The sequence below is a fragment of the Megalobrama amblycephala genome, linkage group LG2, assembly GCF_018812025.1.
Source record: "Megalobrama amblycephala isolate DHTTF-2021 linkage group LG2, ASM1881202v1, whole genome shotgun sequence".
NCBI lineage: Eukaryota > Metazoa > Chordata > Actinopteri > Cypriniformes > Xenocyprididae > Megalobrama > Megalobrama amblycephala.
Genome location: NC_063045.1, coordinates 28,797,470 through 28,819,789, shown reverse-complemented (window position 1 = coordinate 28,819,789; position 22,320 = coordinate 28,797,470). Strand labels below are relative to the sequence as shown.

General features: G+C 40.1%; 1 protein-coding gene across 3 annotated transcripts; it reads right to left on the bottom strand.

The window, feature by feature from the left end:
- Positions 1–18,464: 18,464 nt before the first annotated feature.
- LOC125262862 lies at positions 18,465–21,896 on the bottom strand. Of its 3 annotated transcripts, none has more exons than XM_048181709.1 (2): positions 20,656–21,896; positions 18,465–18,522 (listed from the first exon to the last, which is right to left on the bottom strand). In XM_048181709.1, exon 1 carries the CDS (start codon positions 21,592–21,594, stop codon positions 20,659–20,661), a length of 936 nt encoding a protein of 311 aa, XP_048037666.1. In that variant the 5' UTR covers positions 21,595–21,896; the 3' UTR covers positions 18,465–18,522; positions 20,656–20,658. The 3 variants fall into 3 exon arrangements, with proteins under 3 accessions (XP_048037666.1, XP_048037667.1, XP_048037668.1); XM_048181710.1 differs by having other exon boundaries at positions 18,465–18,514; XM_048181711.1 differs by having other exon boundaries at positions 18,470–18,502.
- Positions 21,897–22,320: the final 424 nt, after the last annotated feature.

Genomic DNA, 22,320 nt, shown 5'->3' with positions numbered 1-22,320 from the left:
GTGGATTGTGTTCACCGACAATGTTTTCTGGAAGTATTCCTGAGCCCATGTTGTGATTTCCATTACAGTAGCATTCCTGTATGTGATGCAGTGCCGTCTAAGGGCCCGAAGATCACAAGCATCCAGTATGGTTTTCCGGCCTTGACCCTTACACACAGAGATTGTTCCAGATTCTCTGAATCTTTGGATGATATTATGCACTGTAGATGATGATAACTTCAAACTCTTTGCAATTTTTCTTTGAGAAACTCCTTTATGATATTGCTCCACTATTTTTCTTTTTATACCCAATCATGTTGCCAGTTGACCTAATAAGTTGCAAATTGGTCCTCCAGCTGTTCCTTATGTACATTTAACTTTTCCGGCCTCTTATTGCTACCTGTTCCAACTTTTTTGGAATGTGTAGCTCTCATGAAATCCAAAATGAGCCAATATTTGGCATGACATTTCAAAATGTCTCACTTTCAACATTTGATCTGTTATCTATATTCTATTGTGAATAAAATATAAGTTTATGAGATTTGTAAATTATTGCATTCCTTTTTTATTCACAATTTGTACAGTGTCCCAGCTTTTTTGGAATCGGGTTTGTATATACATTTTTAAAGATATATCATGATATTTGCTATTAAATGGACTAAAGTTAAAGAATAATACTAAATAAATGAACCAAAAGCACATATGGAAGGCCTGACGGGAAGCTCAGGTCAGAATTACATCAAGATGTCACAGGTCAAATTATTTAAAGGTGTACAGACATTAAACAAACATACTGAAATTGAAGAACAATTGGAAAAATTATCATTCCACTGTGACAGAGCAGACTTGTATCGTTTTGGGAATCATTCCTTACATATATGTTTTTTACTGTCTGCCACAGGGCTTCAAATGTGCTGATGTGGCCAATGGGACATATGCAGGGTTTAGGGACAGATAAATATTCATCCTTTGCTATGTTTATTGCCCTTTTTTTCTGAGACCCTTTCAAGATTTACTGTCGTCCACATCTTGAAAGCTTTTTTATTGTTGCAATGTTAACCCCAAATGAGCGTCCCCCTTCCCCAGACGCCTAATATATCATGTATGAAACCTGTGTGTCTGTCCACAACCCCCACAGTCTCGATTAAATGTGCTTTTGATGGTTCAGTGCAATACCATTAGTTTTGGGATATGCATATCATATTGTAGCAATATTTAAATGCTCTCTCTTATTCAATTCTTTCTCTTTGTATTGTACATACACACTTGCCGCTCGTTTCTGTTTGTTACAGTACAGTTCTCTTGAGCTGCACTGGAATGTCTCATGACATGACAGTACAGCATTTGGATGGATTTATCTGAACTATATACACAAGCAAGATAACTGTCATGTTTTTCATTAAAATCAACTTCAGAGAACAGTTTTCCTAAATGAATAATCATGTTGCGAAAACTTTGTATCTCCATATTTCATCTTTTTTTTTTTTTTTCATAAATCATTACTATGTCACTACTATTACTAGGTCACTCTTTATATCTGTTTGTCGGGTTTGCAAATATTTAACCAATGAAAAACGGAAAACGGACAACGTTGTAAAAATGATCCCCGTTTACATAGATCCATGAAAATGACTAAAAACAATGTATTATTCATGCCAGGCCAGTAGTTGGCGATGTCACTTTGTAAAGAAACACTATGCGCCAATAGAATGAACATGTAATACGTATCCACATGACGTCACCTAATTCACGTTTTTGTAGTTTACACGGATACGATAACGGTATCGTTTTCAAAAACTTGCACTTTGAAACCTGTTTTCAGAAGTTTGCATTTTCGAGCCCCCAAAATGCCATTGTTTTGTAAATGGATGGCCAAAACGCATAAAACGTTTTCCATTTTTAGTTGAAATTGGTGTTGTGTAAACAACACCTAAATTCCATTGGACACTCAAATTGGATGGTCAAACCTTATAACTCTACCCTGACTCAGTCTTGAATGAATTGCCGTACTTCTATATGTTTTGTTTTATGTATTTGAGGAGCAGAGAAGAGTGTTTTAAATAGCCTGTTTAAAGATTTTCATCTTTAATAACATGATTTTGGCCAAACAACAGAAATACACTGAGCACCCACAAAGCTACGATAAACTTTATAACCTGTAAGTTGCTGAAAACGTAATGTGACGCATTTACTGCCTTAGGAGCAGCTGTTCTAATGATGGACAAAACATAAATGTCCAACATTCTTTGTCAAAAACCGACAAAAGCTCCATTTGACCTTAATAATATAGTGACATATGTAAGTGTCTGACCATATATAAAGCCACAATATGAACTTTAATTATTTAAACACTGTTTTAATATTGCCATTTGTTTCTATCACTGTACCACAGTACTGCCAGTATTTCTTTGTAAGTGAAGTAGGATTTTTAAAGAATGATGGTAATGAGAGTCCCAGATGGTGCAAATGTCCTTTCATGCATGTAAAACAGACCTTTACCCAAAGCAGCCGGCCCCTAGGTGTACGGTTCCTAAATCAGATCCCAACTGCCTATAATCCTCCATCACCCATGAAAACCCCTGTCTTCAACATGTCTCCGAAGGCATTTATCAGGCCTACCTCACACCTGCTGGCCACATGGGGCAGACGTTTTGATCTTATCACCATAGCAGTGCAAACACACTCTGTTTTCTGTGCTCGAGCTGTTGCAGGTGCACTTAACCATGTGTCAGGTGTGCAAGCGCCGATCTACCCCAGGTACTGCAGCATTGTCAGACTTGAGCTGGAGTAATTCTGCTTCAATCAAAACATGTCTTTGTGACAGCTCTTGCTATTTGCAAAGGACCTGAGGAAACAATCGCTGCTTTTAGGTCTTCTTAGTTTGATAGACGTCTGAAAACAGACAATCTATTTTGTGTTGGTGAGCTGAAACTGAACATCAAGATGAACTGTCACAATATATATATATATATATATATATATCTATACTTCCATGCATATCTCTTTCTTGGTCAAAGCGGATATCAACCTTGAAAAGAAACTTTTAAGCCTGCTTTAACTTGAAAGGGAATCTGATCTCAAAGATATCGACTCCTACACTGGCTTTAGCCAAAACTGAGCACCTATTTTTGTAGCGTAAGTGACTGTTGCAACTGATGCATGTCATTTCAAAGAGGAACTTTTGTGCTCTTGCACACCTGATCATTCATGACACATTCATTCCAATTGCTGAGTGATTGTCTGACATAGGCTCAGTGATGCTTTCTGTGTTAGGATATGAGATGGCAGTTCCCACCAAAGGTCTAATATCTTTTTATTATATTATATTATATTATATTATATTATATAAAATGGTTAGTTCCTGTCTTATTCACGATAAAACATGGCTATGACCGCTTCACCCAACAGTTCTGTGTATCACTACACAACACCCTTAGCAACCGCTCTTAGCAACGTAAACTGTATGTTCTCAATTGATATTGTTCATTGAAACTTCCTGTATTATGTAGAAGAGTATTTTGAGAAAGAGATTGAGTGAGTGACTTTATTACCTGCATTCAGATTTAGCATTTTCCTTCAGGTCAGTCCTTTGTTCATAATAAAATATCAGTTTAAATATCCAATGTATTATCCTGTACTTTTAACAGTTAAGGGGTTTTCCCGTGACTGACAGTGCTAGTCAAAGCATTTGTTGGTAAAGACCAGAGGGGATACAGCTACGGACACTGGGGATGCGCATATTGATATTGGGTCATTTAATTGCTGTTGGGGTAGGTGTAGTCGTTAATAAAACACAATCTGATAAGTAGCCAATAAGTAGTAAATTAATTTACAGTTATTTTAACGTGGAATTTTGCCTCACTTCTGGCTGTTGCTGTATTCCTTCTAGACACAACCACATTGGTCAGTTGCGTCTTATTCCGTGTTCACAACAATTCAGTCTTTTTAAAGACAGTCTTTGCTGCCATCTAATGGCGTAATAATGTAACTTCTGTTGCTGTTCACGGTCAGGGACTATTTTTTCCGGCGGAAGGAAGGCTTTAGTGAAAGTTTACTTCATGTTGCATTGATACATACTTTTGGCTTTAATATTTGTATTGTGTGGTAACTGTTTTATAAAAGCAGTAAGGTACTCAAGGCTAGTGCTGTATGGTTAATAAGTCACGGCTGAAGAGGTTGCAGGCACTCTGCTTTGCGTTGTGCCTAACAATGCCCTTCAGCCCGTGACTTATTCACGATACAGCCCAGCCTCTCATACCTTATTGCTTACATATTATATTATATTATATTATATTATATTATATTATATTATATTATATTATATTATATTATATTATATTATATTATATTATATTATAATTATATATATTTTATATTATATATTTTAATGTTGTATTTGTCAGAATACATGACTATATATATATATATATATATATGTAATGTATTCTGACAAAAAAAACATTAAAAATATTATATTATAGATTAAATTAGATAATATTTTTAATGTTTTAAATTATTCTTGACAGAATGACTTGAATATAATATTATGCATTAAAATATGTAATGTAAAATAGTACAATAAAACATTTTTTTCTTGCAAAAATAAAAACAATAAATACAAGTGTTTTGTTGTTGTTGTTCACATAATGGTGTTATAATTATATTCTATTCTATTAGAAATTAAAAAAAAAAAAATGTCAGACTATATGGCTACTTTGAAATGCCATCAATATTTTTTTAATGTGTGTGTACATAATTGTGTAGTTCCAGTATCTAGAGGCAGGGGCCAATAGTAATGCTAACCATCCAAATTGTGACCGCCTGGTAGGACCCCTATTGACCTCCCAAAATGAAAATGCAATAACACAAACATAATGATTGATTAAATGATTATGCTTTTAATTTTCATGCCAACAATCAATAACTAGATTTTAAATATTGACTCAGCTGACAGTTTTTACAAGGGGAAGTACAAAGGATATACTGCTTAAATAATCTATGGTTATTCATAACCTCAGGACCCTAAAGGCAAATTCAGAGTGGTATTCCTATTAAAAGGCAGTGTGTGGGATCCCAGTGTGACTGGTTAAAAGAGAAAAAAACATGGAGTGGGGCTAGAGGGTCAATTCCCTCTAGATAATGACCTTCCCTTATTGTAAATCTCTACATTAGGTGCACTTTCTAGGAAGTCATTTTTTTTTTTTTTTTTTTCTGGTATGCATTTAATGCTAAATGATTTTAACGGCATGAAAGACAGTAAAAAAATGTTAATTGGTTAATGATAACCAATACTCAATAAGGTGAAAATCAGTTACATACATTTAGAGTTTTATTTTACATCAATGAAATCGAGTTCTACCTTTTTTTTTTTAAAGCAATGATTGAATCATAGGGGTAGGGGAAAAGTATTCACACTAGGAAGATTCACACACTTGCTATTGCTGTGAGAATTTACAAACTTTACATTTAATCTTCTATTTTTAACAGTTCACAAATGACAGTTCTCGTGTCGTTGCATTGTTTCAGACAAATACCTAAATTTACATCTGAAAAATGTTTTTGCACTGAAAAATGTTTTTGCACTGTTTTTGGAAGCTTGAAAGCTTCAGCCCTACATTTATTGTAATTGTATGGAAAAACCGAGTGAGCAGTAATTATTCAAAATCCTTTTGCATTCTACAGAAGAAAGAAAGAAACATTTGACATGAGGATGAGTAAATGGCATAATTTCCCCCTTTTTTGGGGGGAAATATTCTATTAATCAGTTATGTTGTATCGTATTCCAGAGTTTTCTTATCTTGTTGTACAGTAAATAACACTTGAACGACCTCCCATGATTAAACGTGCCAGATCTTCTCAACAAGAAACGGCAAGTTTACTAGTCGGCCCCGAGGGTGGCATTAAATCAAAAGATGGCCTTCCTCTGAATCAACACAAAGCCTCGACACAATCTGAAAGCAGGTTGCTGTCGGAGCACTTCACCAGCGCTCTCAATTAATGCCTTTGAAATGCCATCTCTCATTAAGCGCTGATGCCGTCCGACGTCTCGCAGGAATTAGCTGTGGGGAGAGAGCGCTGAGTTCGATTTCAAAGAGGCTTCTGGTCAGGGAGGCGGGGCTTCTCTGTTGCATTATGGATGCGAAGCCATGCTTAGGCTCAAAGAGACCGAGATGATTGGGAAACTCTTTAATTCCACATTTAAAATTGCTGTGAATAATTCTGAAACTCAAAATTAATTGAAAAGCCTTGGATGGTTCCATGGTGTTATTTACTCTTGCCACCAATAAAGTTGTCTGTTGGGTCTTAACAAATATTGCTAACACTTTATAAGTATACAGTAATAAAGTAATTTGCAAACTACTAGTTTATAGTTCTACAGTACTATATTAAAAACAGTAAATTATGCATAATTACAAGTAACTAACCCAAAACCAAACCCTAACCCTAACTGTAACTCAATAGTAAGTACATGTAGTTAATTAATAGCACTCATTACTTATTTGTGTAATTACAATGTAACCATGGCACTGTAAAATAAAGTTTAACTGTTCAATGTTAACAAATGAGAACTTGAAAGTGTTACCAATATATTAGTAATAGATTTATGTCTAAAAATCAATTTCACACACTTCCGTTTTAAACAGAAACAGAAAAAAAAAAAAAAAAAAATGTCTTTGCACCATATACAGATAATGGCTTGGCTGAACACCCATAGTAGACATGTTGTTAGAAAAGTGAAATTAATGGCTTGCATAATGAATTTCAGAATAGTTGGATGACTTCATTCTAAATGAGAGTTTCAAAAGCTCTGAGTTCAAAACCGCAATGAAGTGTTGTTCGGTTCCAGCCATTGATTTCTAGCTGTGCTTGCGTGATGTGTATTGGTTGACTCTCAGCGCGTGGACATTGAGCTGTTCACTTTGCTTAGTTCCCTGCAAGAATTGATCCAAAAGCTATTAAATCTGTCATGCTATTTGCCCTGTTCTCTGAAAGAGTTTAGGGATGTCACTTGTGAATGGAACTGGCCCTGGCAAAGTTGGCCTGTGGTACAGAGAAAAGACCTCAAACCTTAATGCCCGCTGGAGTGCATTATAACCATTACCGTGGCACTAGAATTCCATTTTTGCGGCGTAGCACTCAATCACTGTGAGAGAAAACAGCGCGGAGCACAAGTTGTGGTACACCGCATTTACGCTACAATATTGTCCTTTCATTGATGTTAAGACAAATGTCTGTCTCCTCTGTAGTGGTTCTCTAAAAGCTATGGAAGAGTAAGGCAATTCATATTGTTTATGTGTAAATGTGTGTGCACAGGGTTTGCATTTGTTTGGTGGGCTCCTAATCCTATTTGGAAAAGAGTTTGCATAACAAAAAAAAAGCGCACACTACCTGCATTGTCTCTAAGCTAGCTTGTGTTAGCGGTTAGTGTGTGCGGAAAGGCAGTAGTGGGGGTGGGTGACTAGAATTCTCTCCCATCATTAGGACACAGGAATAGACTGGTTTGTCTTTGTCTAGTCCGTTCACCTGCAGGCGGTAGTAGAAAGATGGCTTCTCCCTTCAACTAATCGGTCTATGCCCTGCTGGTGATGGATGATTTATCCTCTGGGTTCTTGTAGTGCTGTGGTCCTTACACAACTTTACAGTGCAAATGGAATGTACCTTTTTATGTACTGCATATCAAAACTTTAGGATGAAATATAAGGACTTTGACTGTTTAACCTCAACAAAGCATGTGGTCTTGCCAGACGGCCTGTGGTTGTTAAACAAATGAAAAATTCACTGCCGCACACAATGAAATCTTTGTCTTGCTTTTTTTTTTTCTTTCATAATTTTGTTGTTTGACTCAGTGCATAATTTGAATGAAAGAGGGGCATTGCAACATTACAAATTTCTTAAATAGAAAAGGAAAGTCTGTCTGTCTCTCTGTCTGTCTGTCGTCTGTCTGACTATCTATCTATCTATCTATCTATCTATCTATCTATCTATCTATCTATCTATCTATCTATCTATCTGTCTGTTGGTCTATCTATCTAATGTCTGTCTCACTGTCTGTCTGTCTATCTATCTATCTGTCTGTCTGTCGGTCTATCTATCTAATGTCTGTCTCACTGTCTGTCTGACTATCTATCTATCTATCTATCTATCTATCTAATGTCTGTCTCACTGTCTGTCTGTCTATCTATCTATCTATCTATCTATCTATCTATCTAATGTCTGTCTCACTATCTATCTATCTGTCTGTTGGTCTATCTATCTGATGTCTGTCTCACTGTCTGTCTGTCTATCTATCTATCTATCTATCTATCTATCTATCTATCTATCTATCTGTCTGTCTGTCTGTCTGTCTGTCTGTCTGTCTATCTATCTATCTGTCTGTTGGTCTATCTATCTGATGTCTGTCTCACTGTCTGTCTGACTATCTATCTATCTATCTAATGTCTGTCTCACTGTCTGTCTATCTATTTATCTATCTATCTATCTAATGTCTATCTCACTATCTATCTATCTGTCTGTTGGTCTATCTATCTACTGTCTGTCTCACTGTCTGTCTGTCTGTCTATCTATCTATCTATCTATCTATCTATCTGTCTGTCTGTCTGTCTGTCTATCTATCTATCTATCTATCTGTCTGTTGGTCTATCTATCTAATGTCTGTCTCACTGTCTGTCTGTCTGTCTGTCTATCTATCTATCTATCTGTCTGTCTGTCTGTCTGTCTGTCTGTCTGTCTGTCTGTCTATCTATCTATCTATCTGTCTGTTGGTCTATCTATCTAATGTCTGTCTCACTGTCTGTCTGTCTGTCTATCTATCTATCTATCTATCTATCTGTCTGTCTGTCTGTCTGTCTATCTATCTGTCTGTCTGTCAGTCGGTCGGTCTATCTATCTAATGTCTGTCTCACTGTCTGTCTGACTATCTATCTATCTAATGTCTGTCTCACTGTCTGTCTGTCTATCTATCTATCTAATGTCTGTCTCACTGTCTGTCTGTCTATCTATCTATCTGTCTGTCGGTCGGTCTATCTATCTATCTAATGTCTGTCTCACTGTCTGTCTGACTATCTATCTATTTAATGTCTGTCTCACTGTCTGTCTGTCTGTCTATCTATCTATCTATCTATCTATCTATCTACCTAATGTCTGTCTCACTGTCTATCTATCTATCTATCTATCTATCTATCTATCTATATGTCTGTCTGTCGTCTGTCTGACTATCTATCTATCTATCTATCTATCTATCTATCTATCTATCTATCTATCTATCGATGTGTCTGTCTGTCTGTCGTCTGTTTATCTAATGTCTGTCTCACTGTCTATCTATCTATCTATCTATCTATCTATCTATCTATCTATCTATCTATCTATCTATCTATCTATCTATCTATCTATCTATCTATCTAATGTCTGTCTCACTGTCTGTCTCACTGTCTGTCTGAATATCTATCTATCTATCTATCTATCTATCTATCTATCTAATGTCTGCTTGTCACTGTTGCATGCAAAAAGCTCATAATTTAATTAAATTCCTATTTTGATTATACACTGATTGTATTGTAAAGGTGTAGCATTACACTGCATATAATTTTATGTCATGTTATATACGTGGTGTATATAGGTTGTTTCTACCAATAAGCAGCTCTGGTCAAGAAAGCTAAGAGCTACACAACATGCCTGGCCTGACAGCTGGCATTCACTGGGTGCAGTCGTGGCATGCAGGGCTGGGGTTGCCAGGCTAAAGCATGTGGGTGTGAAGGCTGACTGCCATCTGGACCTGGCTGTTCCGCTGCCCTTTGGTCCAACAGCAGCACCCCCAGACACATAGAAGACACTCAAGCCCCTTCACCAGTGCCTGACATAACCTCGGCCCAAAGATGGATGGCACCCACCCTCATAACTGTCATCCTTGGCTTTGGACTCTCAACGTCAGCCAACTACCAAAGATTGGGCTCATTTCCGCTTGGATAGCTGTGACTAATGTGCGGGTCACTTTGGAAGAATGCTGGATATCAAGGCTGTACATCAAAATGGCTCCACTCACTGTGCAATATGAGACGCCCTTCTCAAAGTCGACAGGGTACAATTTAAAAACAGCAGCTCAAATATATTCATTTTTACTTCTATTGGGTTTCTGTCACTTGTTGTTAAAGTGACATATTCCCAGAGTCGCACACTGCGCACACAGATGGACCTCCTCAAGTAAGCCAAAACATTCAGTGAGATTAAAACATATTTATGTATATGTAAATCTAAACAGGCACAATCAATTTTTACAACATTGCATTTTGGTTTTATTTGAAACATTCTAGGAACCATACCTAAAAAAAAAAAAAAAAAAAAACAATTGTGAAAATGTTTAAAGTAGGGTCAAAAACAGGTCACATTTTGCTCACTTTGTCACATTTTGTCAATTTTATATATATATAATGTATATATATATAAACCTGAGGTATGAATTTAAGGGTTAAAACATCACAAGGGGGGTTTAACAACAGCATTTCTGCAACACTATGAAAATGTAACACTTTAAAACCTGACTATGTTGTATTAAGTAAGTCGAATAAAAATGTTAGCACAACCTTTTCAGCACTTAAGGTTTTTACAGTGTAGTTGAGCTAGTATAGATGAAATAATTCATAGTTTGCGGATGTTCACTACAAAATATGTATTACTCTCAGCCAAAAATTCAGTGTTATTCATGTTTAATTCAAACAGCTTTCGTCTGTAACTGACAATATTGGAACAGATACTTTTATTTATGTATGAAATGCAAATGAAAGTGTGTTAGACTTTTGAAGAGGACAGTCTAGTGAATAATTACTGCCCTTTCCATGTCTCTTATACCACAGTCCGATTTAATGTAGACTACTTACACACCCGATATCTATTCAACAGATAGTGAATTGAAGCACTAATTGATATTAAGATTAAGCAGCTACAGGGATGAATATGCACGTGCAAGCTTATCCTAGTAGACGGTGGGAATATTACCACACATTGCAGCAAAGCAGGAACATGTCCAGTCCCGCAGTAATGAGGTTGGAAATTCAGCATGGCTAATGTACTCTTAAATTGGCCGTGGCACTAAAAGCACCTCTCACACACGGCTGGGGCTTGATTAAAATCTGTGTGCGGCCCCGCCGGCCCCAGCCAGATGAGGGTGAATATGAATGAGTGAGGTTAGTCCTCCTCATGCAGCCGCAGTCTCTGTCCTTGCCTTCACGCGCTGCAGCCTCACACCACGTGTGCTTGGAATGGAGATGAGAGAGGACAGGAGAGGTGGAAGACATGCTGGGCGGACGGTCGGAAAGCTGGCAAAAACAAATGAGAAGGGCAAAGCTCAAGCGACACAGATCAAAAAGTCAAAAATGGCAGGAAAGGATACTGTCCAGACATTATTTAAATGCTTAGATAATGCTAATGCATTCTAGGAAACACTTTTTGGGTGCATTTCGCAAAAGCAATTCTAAATCATTCTAATATGATGATTTGCTGTGCAAGAAACATTTATTATTATTATCAATGTTGAAAACAGTTGTGTACATTTTTTCAGGATTTTTTGATGAATAGAAAGTTCAAAAGAACAGAATTTATCTGAAATAGAATATTGTATTGTAATTGTAACATTATAAATGCTTTACTGTCACTTTTTATCAATTTAACGCATCCTTGCTGAAAAAAAAAAAAAAAAAAAAAAAAAAAAAAACGGATTTTATGAAAATGTATTTGTGTTCCGAAGATGAACAAAGGTCTCATGGTTGTGGAACGACATGAGGGTGAGTAATTAATGACAGAATTTCTATCTATCTATCTATCTATCTATCTATCTATCTATCTATCTATCTATCTATCTATCTATCTATCTATCTATCTATCTATCTATCTATCTATCTATCTATCTATCTATCTGTCTGTCTGTCATCTGTCTATCTAATGTCTGTCTGTCTCACTATCTATCTATCTATCTATCTATCTATCTATCTATCTATCTATCTGTCTATCTGTCTGTCGTCTATCTAATGTCTGTCTGTCTCACTGTCTGTCTGTCTATCTATCTATCTATCTATCTATCTATCTATCTATCTATCTATCTATCTGTCTATCTGTCTGTCGTCTATCTATCTATCTATCTATCTATCTATCTATCTATCTATCTATCTATCTATGTCTGCCTGTCACTGTTGCATGCAAAAAGCTCATAATTTAATTAAATTTCTATTTTGATTATACACTGATTGTATTGTAAAGGTGTAGCATTACACTGCATATAATTTTCATTTTTGGGTGAACTAACCCTTTAAAGCAGCAACATAGGACATTTACTCACGGTTCCCCCATGTGGCTGATAAGCACAATTGTCTGCTACCAGTGTCATAAATACAGTCGTTGTATAAGCAATACATGTGAATTTGATGACTAAGCTGACGGAACTGGCGAATGCAGAAACCTCGTTTGGAAACCATGTCCACCGACCAGGGGTGCGTTTCCCAAAAGCATCGTTAGCCAACTAACATCGCAAGTTCCGTCATTACTTACATAGTTCAACGATTTGGTGTTTCCCGAAAGCATAGTTCAAATGAACATTCACAATCTGCATCGCAAGCTTGTGTGGTTGGAACGACAGCTCTCCAGCTGTGGTTAAAAGCAGTTTCTTGTTTTTATGACATGTGGACTTATGACATGGGGATCGTTATCTTGAGCAAAATAAGGAAGCTGACATTAAGTACATTGTATATCTTTTATTTCAAATATATACAAATGTCATTTATATATTTTAGTTTGTCAAGAGCGCTAAAGCACTGTTTTTGAAGAGTGCGCATGTGCGTACGTGCTCTAGTACGTCAGAACAAGCATTTGATTCAATCTGGAAAAGCAAAATGAGATGAGAATGAAAATGAGAATTAGTCCTCTAATGCCATGTCCGTAATTTATAGCAGAAATTCTAGCATTAATTCGATCTCAAACGGATTCATTTAAAGAAGTTATAACTCCACCACCTGCGTGAAGGCATTCACCAACATGGTTGAACGACAAGTTTGCGACAATACGGTTTTGTGACTAGCTAGTTGATTTGTTCAACGATGCATCGTACTATGGTAGTGAAGCAGAAAGTTACATCATTGTTTGGAAACGCACCCCAGGTAAAGTAGCCCATGTGACACTATGTTCTACAAATATCATGACATAGTTTTATTTATTGTTACTTCAGAATTGAAAAGTGCAATGACAAAAAGAACTACATAGTGTTGCTTTAAATCCAAGTAAAGTCTCGAGTCAGTTGATCACGAGTCCAAGTCCAGTTGCAAACTTTTTTTTGTTGTTTTTTTGCCGACTTGATTTTCTATTTATGGTTTTAAATATTGATATTAATTAGAAATATCTGAATTTAACCCTTGTGCAACCACTTCGGTAAAGTTGGTTTTATATTCGCACATTCGGACTTCTGATAAATTCAAACTTTCCAATAAATGTGCAATAAATTAATGTTTGCGAATTTTAAGCAGCGACATGATATTGACAACCAACAATTGTCAACTTACAACATTTTTCACAGTCGATCAAAATAGGCAAGTATTGTTTTAATGGCATATTTACTTGTGAATGTCCACTGAATGTCCAATGTAGTGTGATTAACAAGGCTATTGAATACGGATGTCTGAATGTGCGAATATAAAACCAACTTTACCCAAGTTGTGCAACCTTATGGACATTTTTTGTCCATTTCAGTTTTGTTTTTTGCTATAAGTGTGCCTTTGTTAATGCTAACTTCATGAATTTTGGCTCAGGTGTTTATTTTTATTGGAATTTAAATATTTTACCCTCATTTCCTTCAAAAAATCAATTTTACCCTCTGTACAAAAAATACTCACACTCAGGACCTTAAGGACAAAAATGTCCACATTGAAACCCATTAACCCTCTGGAGTCTGAGGCTGATTTGGGGCCTGGAGAAGTTTTGACATGCTCTGACATTTGTGCTTTTTTCAGTTGTTCATAAACATATAAATGACAAAAGTGTCATTACACTGTATTCAGTACAAACTAGGCTACAATAATATGTGAGGAACATGTATGTACATGTTTGTGTTTTTGAAGGAATAATGTTTATGCGTGGTTACTGAAAAAACAAAAAACTTAAGTCACTGAAATAAGGCCAAAATAAGTATATTAAATCTGTGTTCACAAGACTTTTGGGTATTGGAGGTTGTAGACTAGAGTTTTTGCTTCAAAATTATGTAAAAATTATGCTGCCTACTCCTTCATATAAAACAATATATTGATTTAGTTTTTGTAAGACACTTTTTGCCAAGAAACACAGTATGCATGGAGGCGTGAATCACCACTGAAAAATGGGCCATTCTCACCTGAGAAGACAAAAGAATTGGATAGTAATGAGCTGAAATGACTTGCATATTAATGAGGCATTTCAGTCAGGTAGGCTGTGAAAAAAACCTTCTGTGATGTCTCAAGCTCATAATATATGAAACATACAGAAAAATATTATTACAATATAAAGTAATGGTTTTATATTATACTTTAAAATATAATGTATTTCTGTGATGCAAAGAGTCTGAATATAGGCTTTTAGTTTAAAAGCATGCACATTTGGAGAAATATTGGATTCTCATATGCTTATGTAAATTTTCTATACAGAGAAGTTATATTTATTTAATATTCATTGTCATTACTATGAGCGCTGGTGTTTTCAATTCATCCTTGAAGTCGGAGGGCGCTCTCTGTGCATTTTTAGTCCACAAATTCATCTAAAAGAAGAAGAGGCTATTCCATGAATGGAGTTTCCAATTCATACTGCAGCCGGAGGGCGCTAAAGAAACAAAAACTCATCTAAAATTCATCTGTAGAAGAAAAGAAAACAGGAACTAACTGCATGTCTTCTAGAGCTCCCTAACCATGACTTTTACATCCAGATAAACACTTTTCAAGACAATAAATACACGATTGAGACGATAAATGCATGTATTGCCTCTGAATTTGCGTCTGAATAGCGCTGGCTCCGTGGGCGTGGCCGCATTAGCAGATAATGAGCTGAATCACGGACTTCTGACATGGCTCTCTTTTCATACAGATTACATAAACACAGAAGGATTGTTTTCGATTTGACTTAAATGATTTAAAACCTGACATCTTAACGTTTTTTTAGACATAAGTTTAACTTTTCTGTGATTAGTATTCACTAAGTTACAGTTCATTTTCTGAGAACTATCAGATTGGACTTCGTTCAGAGGGAGAGAAATCACGCATCATGTTAGTTTTCTTTATTTTACAAAAAGCACAACATTGTGTTTTTACTCTGAGTGTATACAAATAAAAGAAGATATTCTATAGTTTCAATTGATATATTACTTATGTCTCTATGACAAAAAATGACGGAGTATTTTAAGTCTGTTTTGCTGCAATGTGAAAAAAAACCTGCAAAACGCGCCGGCGCGTTTTCAGACCTCAGAGTGTTAAAACTGCAAGTTCTCTTTCAGTCGGTCACGTTCGACGTACGTCAGTAGTGACCGACGAATTGGGATATCGCTAGAGAGCCCTATCAGCTTCGAGTGAACTAAAACAAGCCAATGGAATTGGCGTGCGATATTTATATAAATAGGAAGCAGATGCAATCGCACTCTGTCTTTCGCTTCGGAGCCAACAGTTGGTGTTCAGCTTCAGACTTCACAAGAGTGAAACTAAACAGCCTTGGAGATTCAGCGTCTGTGTTGGCGTTAAGGCACAACAGCGAGGTCGCGAGCTTCCCGGGGCGCCTGAGCTAAGCTCTCAACTGCTGTTTTAACAGCAACTGAATTCCCATATAAAACGCAGTTGTATGTTGCGATTTGGGACGGTTCCTCCCGGTGTGTTCGGGGAGTGGTGTACCCGAACACATCGCGTCACTCCCTGTGTGCTTCAGCACGAGAGAGCTGACTCTTCCCCTTCTAAAAGAGCTTCACAGACAGACACTGCGTCTTTTTCAAGACGTCATTCTGTCTGTGCGTTTCTGGAGGCGGTCGTTTCCTATCCTCATTGACGCCCACAATCACTTTCTCTCATGTCTGGTAGCTTCTGCTTGGATTGCTGGTCCTTCTCATGAGGGACCTAGCGTCTTAGTCTGGGCTCCAGCAGAGGATCAGATGTCAACTGCTACATTGGAGAGAGTATTGTTGGGCTCTGAACATGAAGATGATGCTGAGCGTCCCACAGTTGTGATGTGCTCATGCTGAATCAGATTCAGACTTGACAACCATGCTTTCCTGGGCCCCTGGGGGCGTTGTGCGACGCGTACTCGCCTTGCCCCGCCCCTGTCTTTAGCCCGGACGTGCATGAAAAAACTTGGCAGTTTGTAGCCTCTTTGGTGTCAAATATGGTACGCCAAAGGGGCCATAATCTGCATTACAAGTTTTTCTCTCTCACTACCCTTTAGGGTGGGGTGGCAGTGCTACAGGTACACCACCTCTGCCCTGCATGGGTCTTGGCCCCTGGCAAGTCCGTGGTACGCCAAAGCACTCATTGCATGTGGGTAGTTCTGAGTCAGGGCTGAGCTACGCATGATCCAGGTCATAACGCAGGCCCCTGGCCAGACAATGTCCACTGTGGTGGTCCGGAAACACCCCTGGCTAGTCTTGCTGGGATGTGTCGTTGTCAAAGTACACTTTCTCGACGCACTCATCTCACAAGCTGGCCTAAAACCCAGCCCGCTCCCCCCACAGCCAACCCAGTTGGTTAGCGGGAGGCATTCCTGGGGATATGGCGACCTGAAGCTGAAGTAAACAGTTCTTTCCCCGGAGGAGGGCCGGGTGGAGAATTCTGGTATTTTCCGCCGCTGGCTCTCCGGAGTCCAGCGGTACCCATGAATAGAAGTGTTATCTGATCCTCCAGGTCCCAAGAGGGTGTGGCTGGTAGTGTGCAAGGCCCCGCCTTGCCGCTCTCAGCCCTCTCTCACTTCACCATCCAGGTTCCAGTGTGGTGGTTCAGGCCGCACCCCATGTGCCGTCTCCCATTCACACTGCTACCTCGCAGAGTCTGACCACACTCCGGGCCGCTTCCATGCCGTCTGAGTCGGGTCCCCGTACTCTGCTGCCGGCTGTCAGCGTGCGAGGCCCTGCCTTGTCACGCGCAGCCCCCCCTCACATCGCCAGCAGGTGGCAGTGTGATGGTGCAGGCCGCACCCCGTGCGCCGTCTCCCATACGCACTGCTGCCTCGCAGAGTCTGACCACTCTCCGGGCCGCTCCCATGCCGTCCGAGTCGGGTCCCTGTACTCTGCCTCACTGCCCCACCCCCGGTGCATCTGTGGTGCCTTTGGTCCCGCTGGCTCGGTGTCTGGAAGCGTGGATAGCTCCCCAGCCCGTCCAGCTGGCTCATTCGTACCATCAGACTCGGCTATGCGATTCAGTTCGCCCGGCGTCCCCCGGTTTTCAGGGGTGTCCACTACACTCAGGTGTCACTGGACAATGCACCTGTTCTCCGGGCGGAGATTGCTGTCCTCCTGGCGAAGGATGCAATCGAGCCGGTCCCTCCAGCCGATATGAAGTCGGGGTTTTACAGCCCCTACTTCATTGTACCAAAAAGGGCGGTGGGCTATGGCCAATCCTGGATCTGCGTGTCCTGAGCCGGTACCTTCACAAGTTGCCATTCAAGATGCTCACGCAGAAGCGCATTTTCGAATGCGTCCGTCCCCAGGATTGGTTTGCAGCGATCGACCTGAAGGACACGTACTTTTATGTCTCGATTCTGCCTCGCCTCAGACCCTTCCTACGGTTTGCGTTCGAGGGTCGAGCATATCAGTACAAAGTCCTACCCTTCGGGCTGGCCCTGTCACCCCGCGTCTTCACGAAGGTTGCGGAGGCGGCCATTGTTCCCCTCAAGGAACAAGGCATTCGTATTCTCAACTATCTCGACGACTGGTTGATCCTGGCCAGCTCGCGAGAGCAGTTGTGCGAACACAGGGACATGGTTCTAGCTCACCTCAGCCGGTTGGGTCTTCGGGTCAACTGGGACAAGAGCAAACTCACCCTCGGGCAGAGGATCTCTTATCTTGGTCTCGAGCTAGACTCGGTCGCCCGGACTGCGCACCTCACCGATGACAGGACAGCGGCCCCACTGAAACTTTTTCAGAGGCTCCTGGGTCATATGGCATCTGCAGCCGCGGTCACGCCGCTCGGATTGCTCCATATTCAATTCAATTCAATTCAAATTTATTTGTATAGCGCTTTTCACGATACATATCATTTCAAAGCAGCTTTACAGAAAATGGATGTCAACATTACAATTTAAAGAATGTAGTTAGCAAATAATATACTTTAGGTAATTAATTACAATCACTGTTAGCAGTTTAACTGAAGGTAGAAGCAAAGAGCTCCTGGAAAATGAATTACATTAACAATAAATTAGGATATAGAGATTGTGCAATGTGAATGTTGATCCAGATGATTGCGTCTTCTGAAGTCCTCGCAGGAGCTGGCGCCGTCTCTTCACAGGTGATGGTCGTCTGAGGTCTTCTTAAGAGGCTGGATCCAAACTGAAGCTGAAGTCCTCTCTAGTCACCTCAGGGCGGGTGTCCCGAGGTAAAACAGAAAAGCAAAAGGAGAATAATTAGCGTAGCTGCTGTTCATAACTTTAAGCAAAGATAGTCATGTGCAGTTGATCTGGTATGAGATGCATTATGTGAATGCTTGGCTAAAGAGATGTGTCTTTAATCTAGATTTAAACTGGGTGAGCGAGTCTGAGCTCCTAACATTATCAGGAAGGCTATTCCAGAGTTTCGGAGCCAAATGTGAAAACGCTCTCCCTCCTTTAGTGGACTTAGCTATCCTAGGTACAACCAGAAGTCCAGAGTTTTGTGACCTTAGAGAGCGTGAAGGATTGTAGGGCGATAGAAGATCGGTTAAGTACACAGGAGCTAAACCATTTAGAGCCTTATAGGTCATTAGCAATACTTTATAATCGATACGGAACTTAATAGGTAACCAGTGTAGAGATGATAAGATTGGTGTTATATGATCATATTTTCTTGACCTGGTAAGAACTCTAGCAGCTGCATTTTGTACTAATTGTAGCTTGTTTATTGATGAAGCAGGACAACCAGCTAATAATGCATTACAGTAATCTAGTCGAGATGTCATGAAAGCATGAACTAACTTTTCTGCATCAGAAATAGATAACATATTCCGTATATTAGCAATGTTTCTGAGGTGGAAGAAGGCTGTTTTTGTAACATATGAAATATGATTTTCAAAGGACAGGTTGCTGTCTAATATAACACCCAGGTCTTTAACTGTCGAGGAAGGAGTAACAGTACATCCTTCTAAATGCAGATTGTAGTCTGAGAGATTCTGTGTACAGGTTTTTGGTCCAATAAGTAATACTTCAGTCTTATCTGAATTTAATAGAAGAAAATTACTAGTCATCCAATGTTTTACTTCTTTAACACACTCTGTCAGTTTGGATAATTTAGAGATTTCATCTGGTCGTGATGAGATATATAACTGAGTATCATCGGCATAGCAGTGAAAACTAATTCCATGTTTTCTTATAATATTGCCGAGTGGCAGCATGTATATTGAAAATAGCAGAGGGCCTAACACTGATCCTTGCGGCACTCCATAGTTTACTATCGTGATCTTAGATTTTTCCCCGTTTATATAAACAAAATTGTGACGGTCTGATAGGTACGACTTAAACCACCGTAATGCCTGTCCCTGAATACCAGTGTAATATTGTAGTCGATCTAAGAGTATTATATGATCTATAGTGTCAAACGCAGCACTGAGATCAAGTAACACTAGTATTGAGACACAGCCTTGGTCAGAAGCTAGAAGCAAGTCGTTTGTAATTTTAACGAGAGCAGTTTCTGTGCTATGATGAGACCTGAATCCTGACTGGAATTTTTCATAGATAGAGTTTTTTTGCAAGAAGGAGCACAATTGGACCGACACCACTTTTTCTAGTATTTTAGACATAAATGGAAGATTTGAAATGGGTCTGTAATTTGCTAATACGTTTGGATCTAATTGTGGTTTCTTAATGAGAGGCTTAATAACTGCTAGCTTGAACGGTCGTGGGACGTGACCTAGAGATAAAGACGAGTTGATAATATTGAGAAGAGGTTCTTCTGCTACAGGTAACAGCTCTTTCAGTAGTTTAGTGGGTATTGGATCTAATAAACATGTTGTTGGTTTAGTAGCGACTTTTTACTTATATCTGAGAGTGTAACATTTAGCATAAGAATTTCAAATGAATTAAACCTGTAGTTTGTTCTCTGAGTAACATTAAGTATCTCTCTATAGATTGTTGCTACACCACCGCCACGGCCAATCAGGCGGCATTTATTTTTATAACGGTAGCCAGGTGGACAAGACTCATTAAGACCAAAATAATCATTTGCTTTAAGCCATGTTTCAGTAAGGCAAATTACATCAAGACTATTATCCGTGATAATTTCATTTATGATAACTGCCTTAGGTGTCAGCGATCTAATGTTTAGTAGCCCTAGTTTTAGAGATTGTTTTTGTTACAAAAATCTGGTTTGATCACGATTAGGTTTTTTCTAGATCCTTTATTTTTATTGTTAAACCTCACTATTCGGGGAATAGACACAGTTTCTATAGACTGTACTACACTCACATTTCTATCAATGAAGTGGGCAGAACACAGGCTGTGATTTGAGGTTTGACTTACTAGTCATATGGTGCGAAGCGTCTTGGAGATGTTCTCTGACAGAAGATCAGCTCCGATGCTGCTGGGGTGCAGGCCATCAGCACGGAAGAGCCTAGGACGCTCCCAGAAAAGATTCCAATTATTTACAAAGAGCAGCTTCTGTTCATTACACCAAGACATCAACCATTCATTTAAAGCAAATAATCTACTGAACCTTTCATGTCCTTGTCGGTACGTCGGAAGCGGTCCGGACACGATGATGTTCGTCGCGGGCGATGTGGCTCGTACCGTCTCGATCAGGATTCTGAAGTCCTGCTTCAGCACCTCCGTCTGCCGCAGCCTGGTGTCGTTCACCCCCGTGTGCAGCACTACAGCTCCGATGGTCTCAGCACCGTTGAGGATCGCGGGAATCTGCGCAGAGACATCGAGAACACGAGCACCAGGAAAACAGTGACTGCGCACCTTACCTTTGGCTGTGGTAGCGTGGACGTGGCGGACGATGGAGTCTCCGATGACCACGGCGTCGCGTTCTGCCTCGCGAAGAGGGGAGAAGCGGTTCCGTGTCGAGACGTCGAAGACCGGGGGCGGCAGAGGGGAGGTCCTGGTCCGAGGCCTGGCTCGCGTCTTCCGCTGCTGAAGCACCCAAGGTCCCTGGTGTGACGGCGCCGGAGTGAACGAGGGCTGGGATGAACGCGTTCTTGGTGCCCGGGCCCTGTGCAGAGAAACACACGGCGTAGAGGAAGCAGAAGTGTTAATATCGCGCTGCAAACTTACCGAGGGTTGGTGAGCGTCAGCGCGAGAAGTTTCCAGCGCTGTCTGCCGCTCGCGTAGCTCGGCCTGCTTCTCGAGAAGGATCCGGATCTGCCGCTCCATGGCCTCCAGTTCCAACTGCACCGCATGCAGCTCAAACGTGTCCTCACCTGCACACAAAGGTAGAGAAACATCCAATACACTCGCCATTAGAGTAGATGAAACAATAATATTGTGAGAGAGAAGAGTACAAACGCTAGCATAGCGTGGGCGTGGCACGCCGCTAATGCTAACGGGCTAAAGCTAGTAGCGAAAGTTCGGGAAGTCGGATAAAACTAGCGATATCAAGGTAATCCAAATGTTTTTTATATAAAATAATGTTGGGGATGTGTTCCCCCACCGAAAAAGAAAGAGTGATAGATTATAAGTTAGATTTTACGAGGCAAAAACAAACAATTAGGAATCAGCTCGACGGAGCTCTAGCTCAAACAACGCGGCAGCAACAAACAGGACGTGACGTATGACGTATGTATATGAGGCCGCTTCAACACTGGCTCCGCGGCCGGGTCCCGAGATGGGCGTGGCAGCGCGGTACGCTCCGTGTCCCCGTGACACCGAGCTGCCGTCGCACCCTCATCCTGTGGTCGGACCCCTCGTTCCTGCGGGCAGGAGTGCCCCTGGAACAGGTGTCCAGGCACGCTGTGGTCTCCACAGATGCCTCTGCCACCGGATGGGGGGCCACGTACAACGGGCATGCAGTGTCGGGTCTGTGGACGGGGCCTCAACTGCATTGGCATATCAATTGCCTGGAGTTGCTAGCAGTACGTCTTGCACTGGGCCGTTTCAAGAAGCTGCTGTCAGACAAGCATGTACTGGTCCGCTCGGACAGCACTGCGGCCGTTGCGTACATCAACCATCAAGGTGGTCTACGCTCCT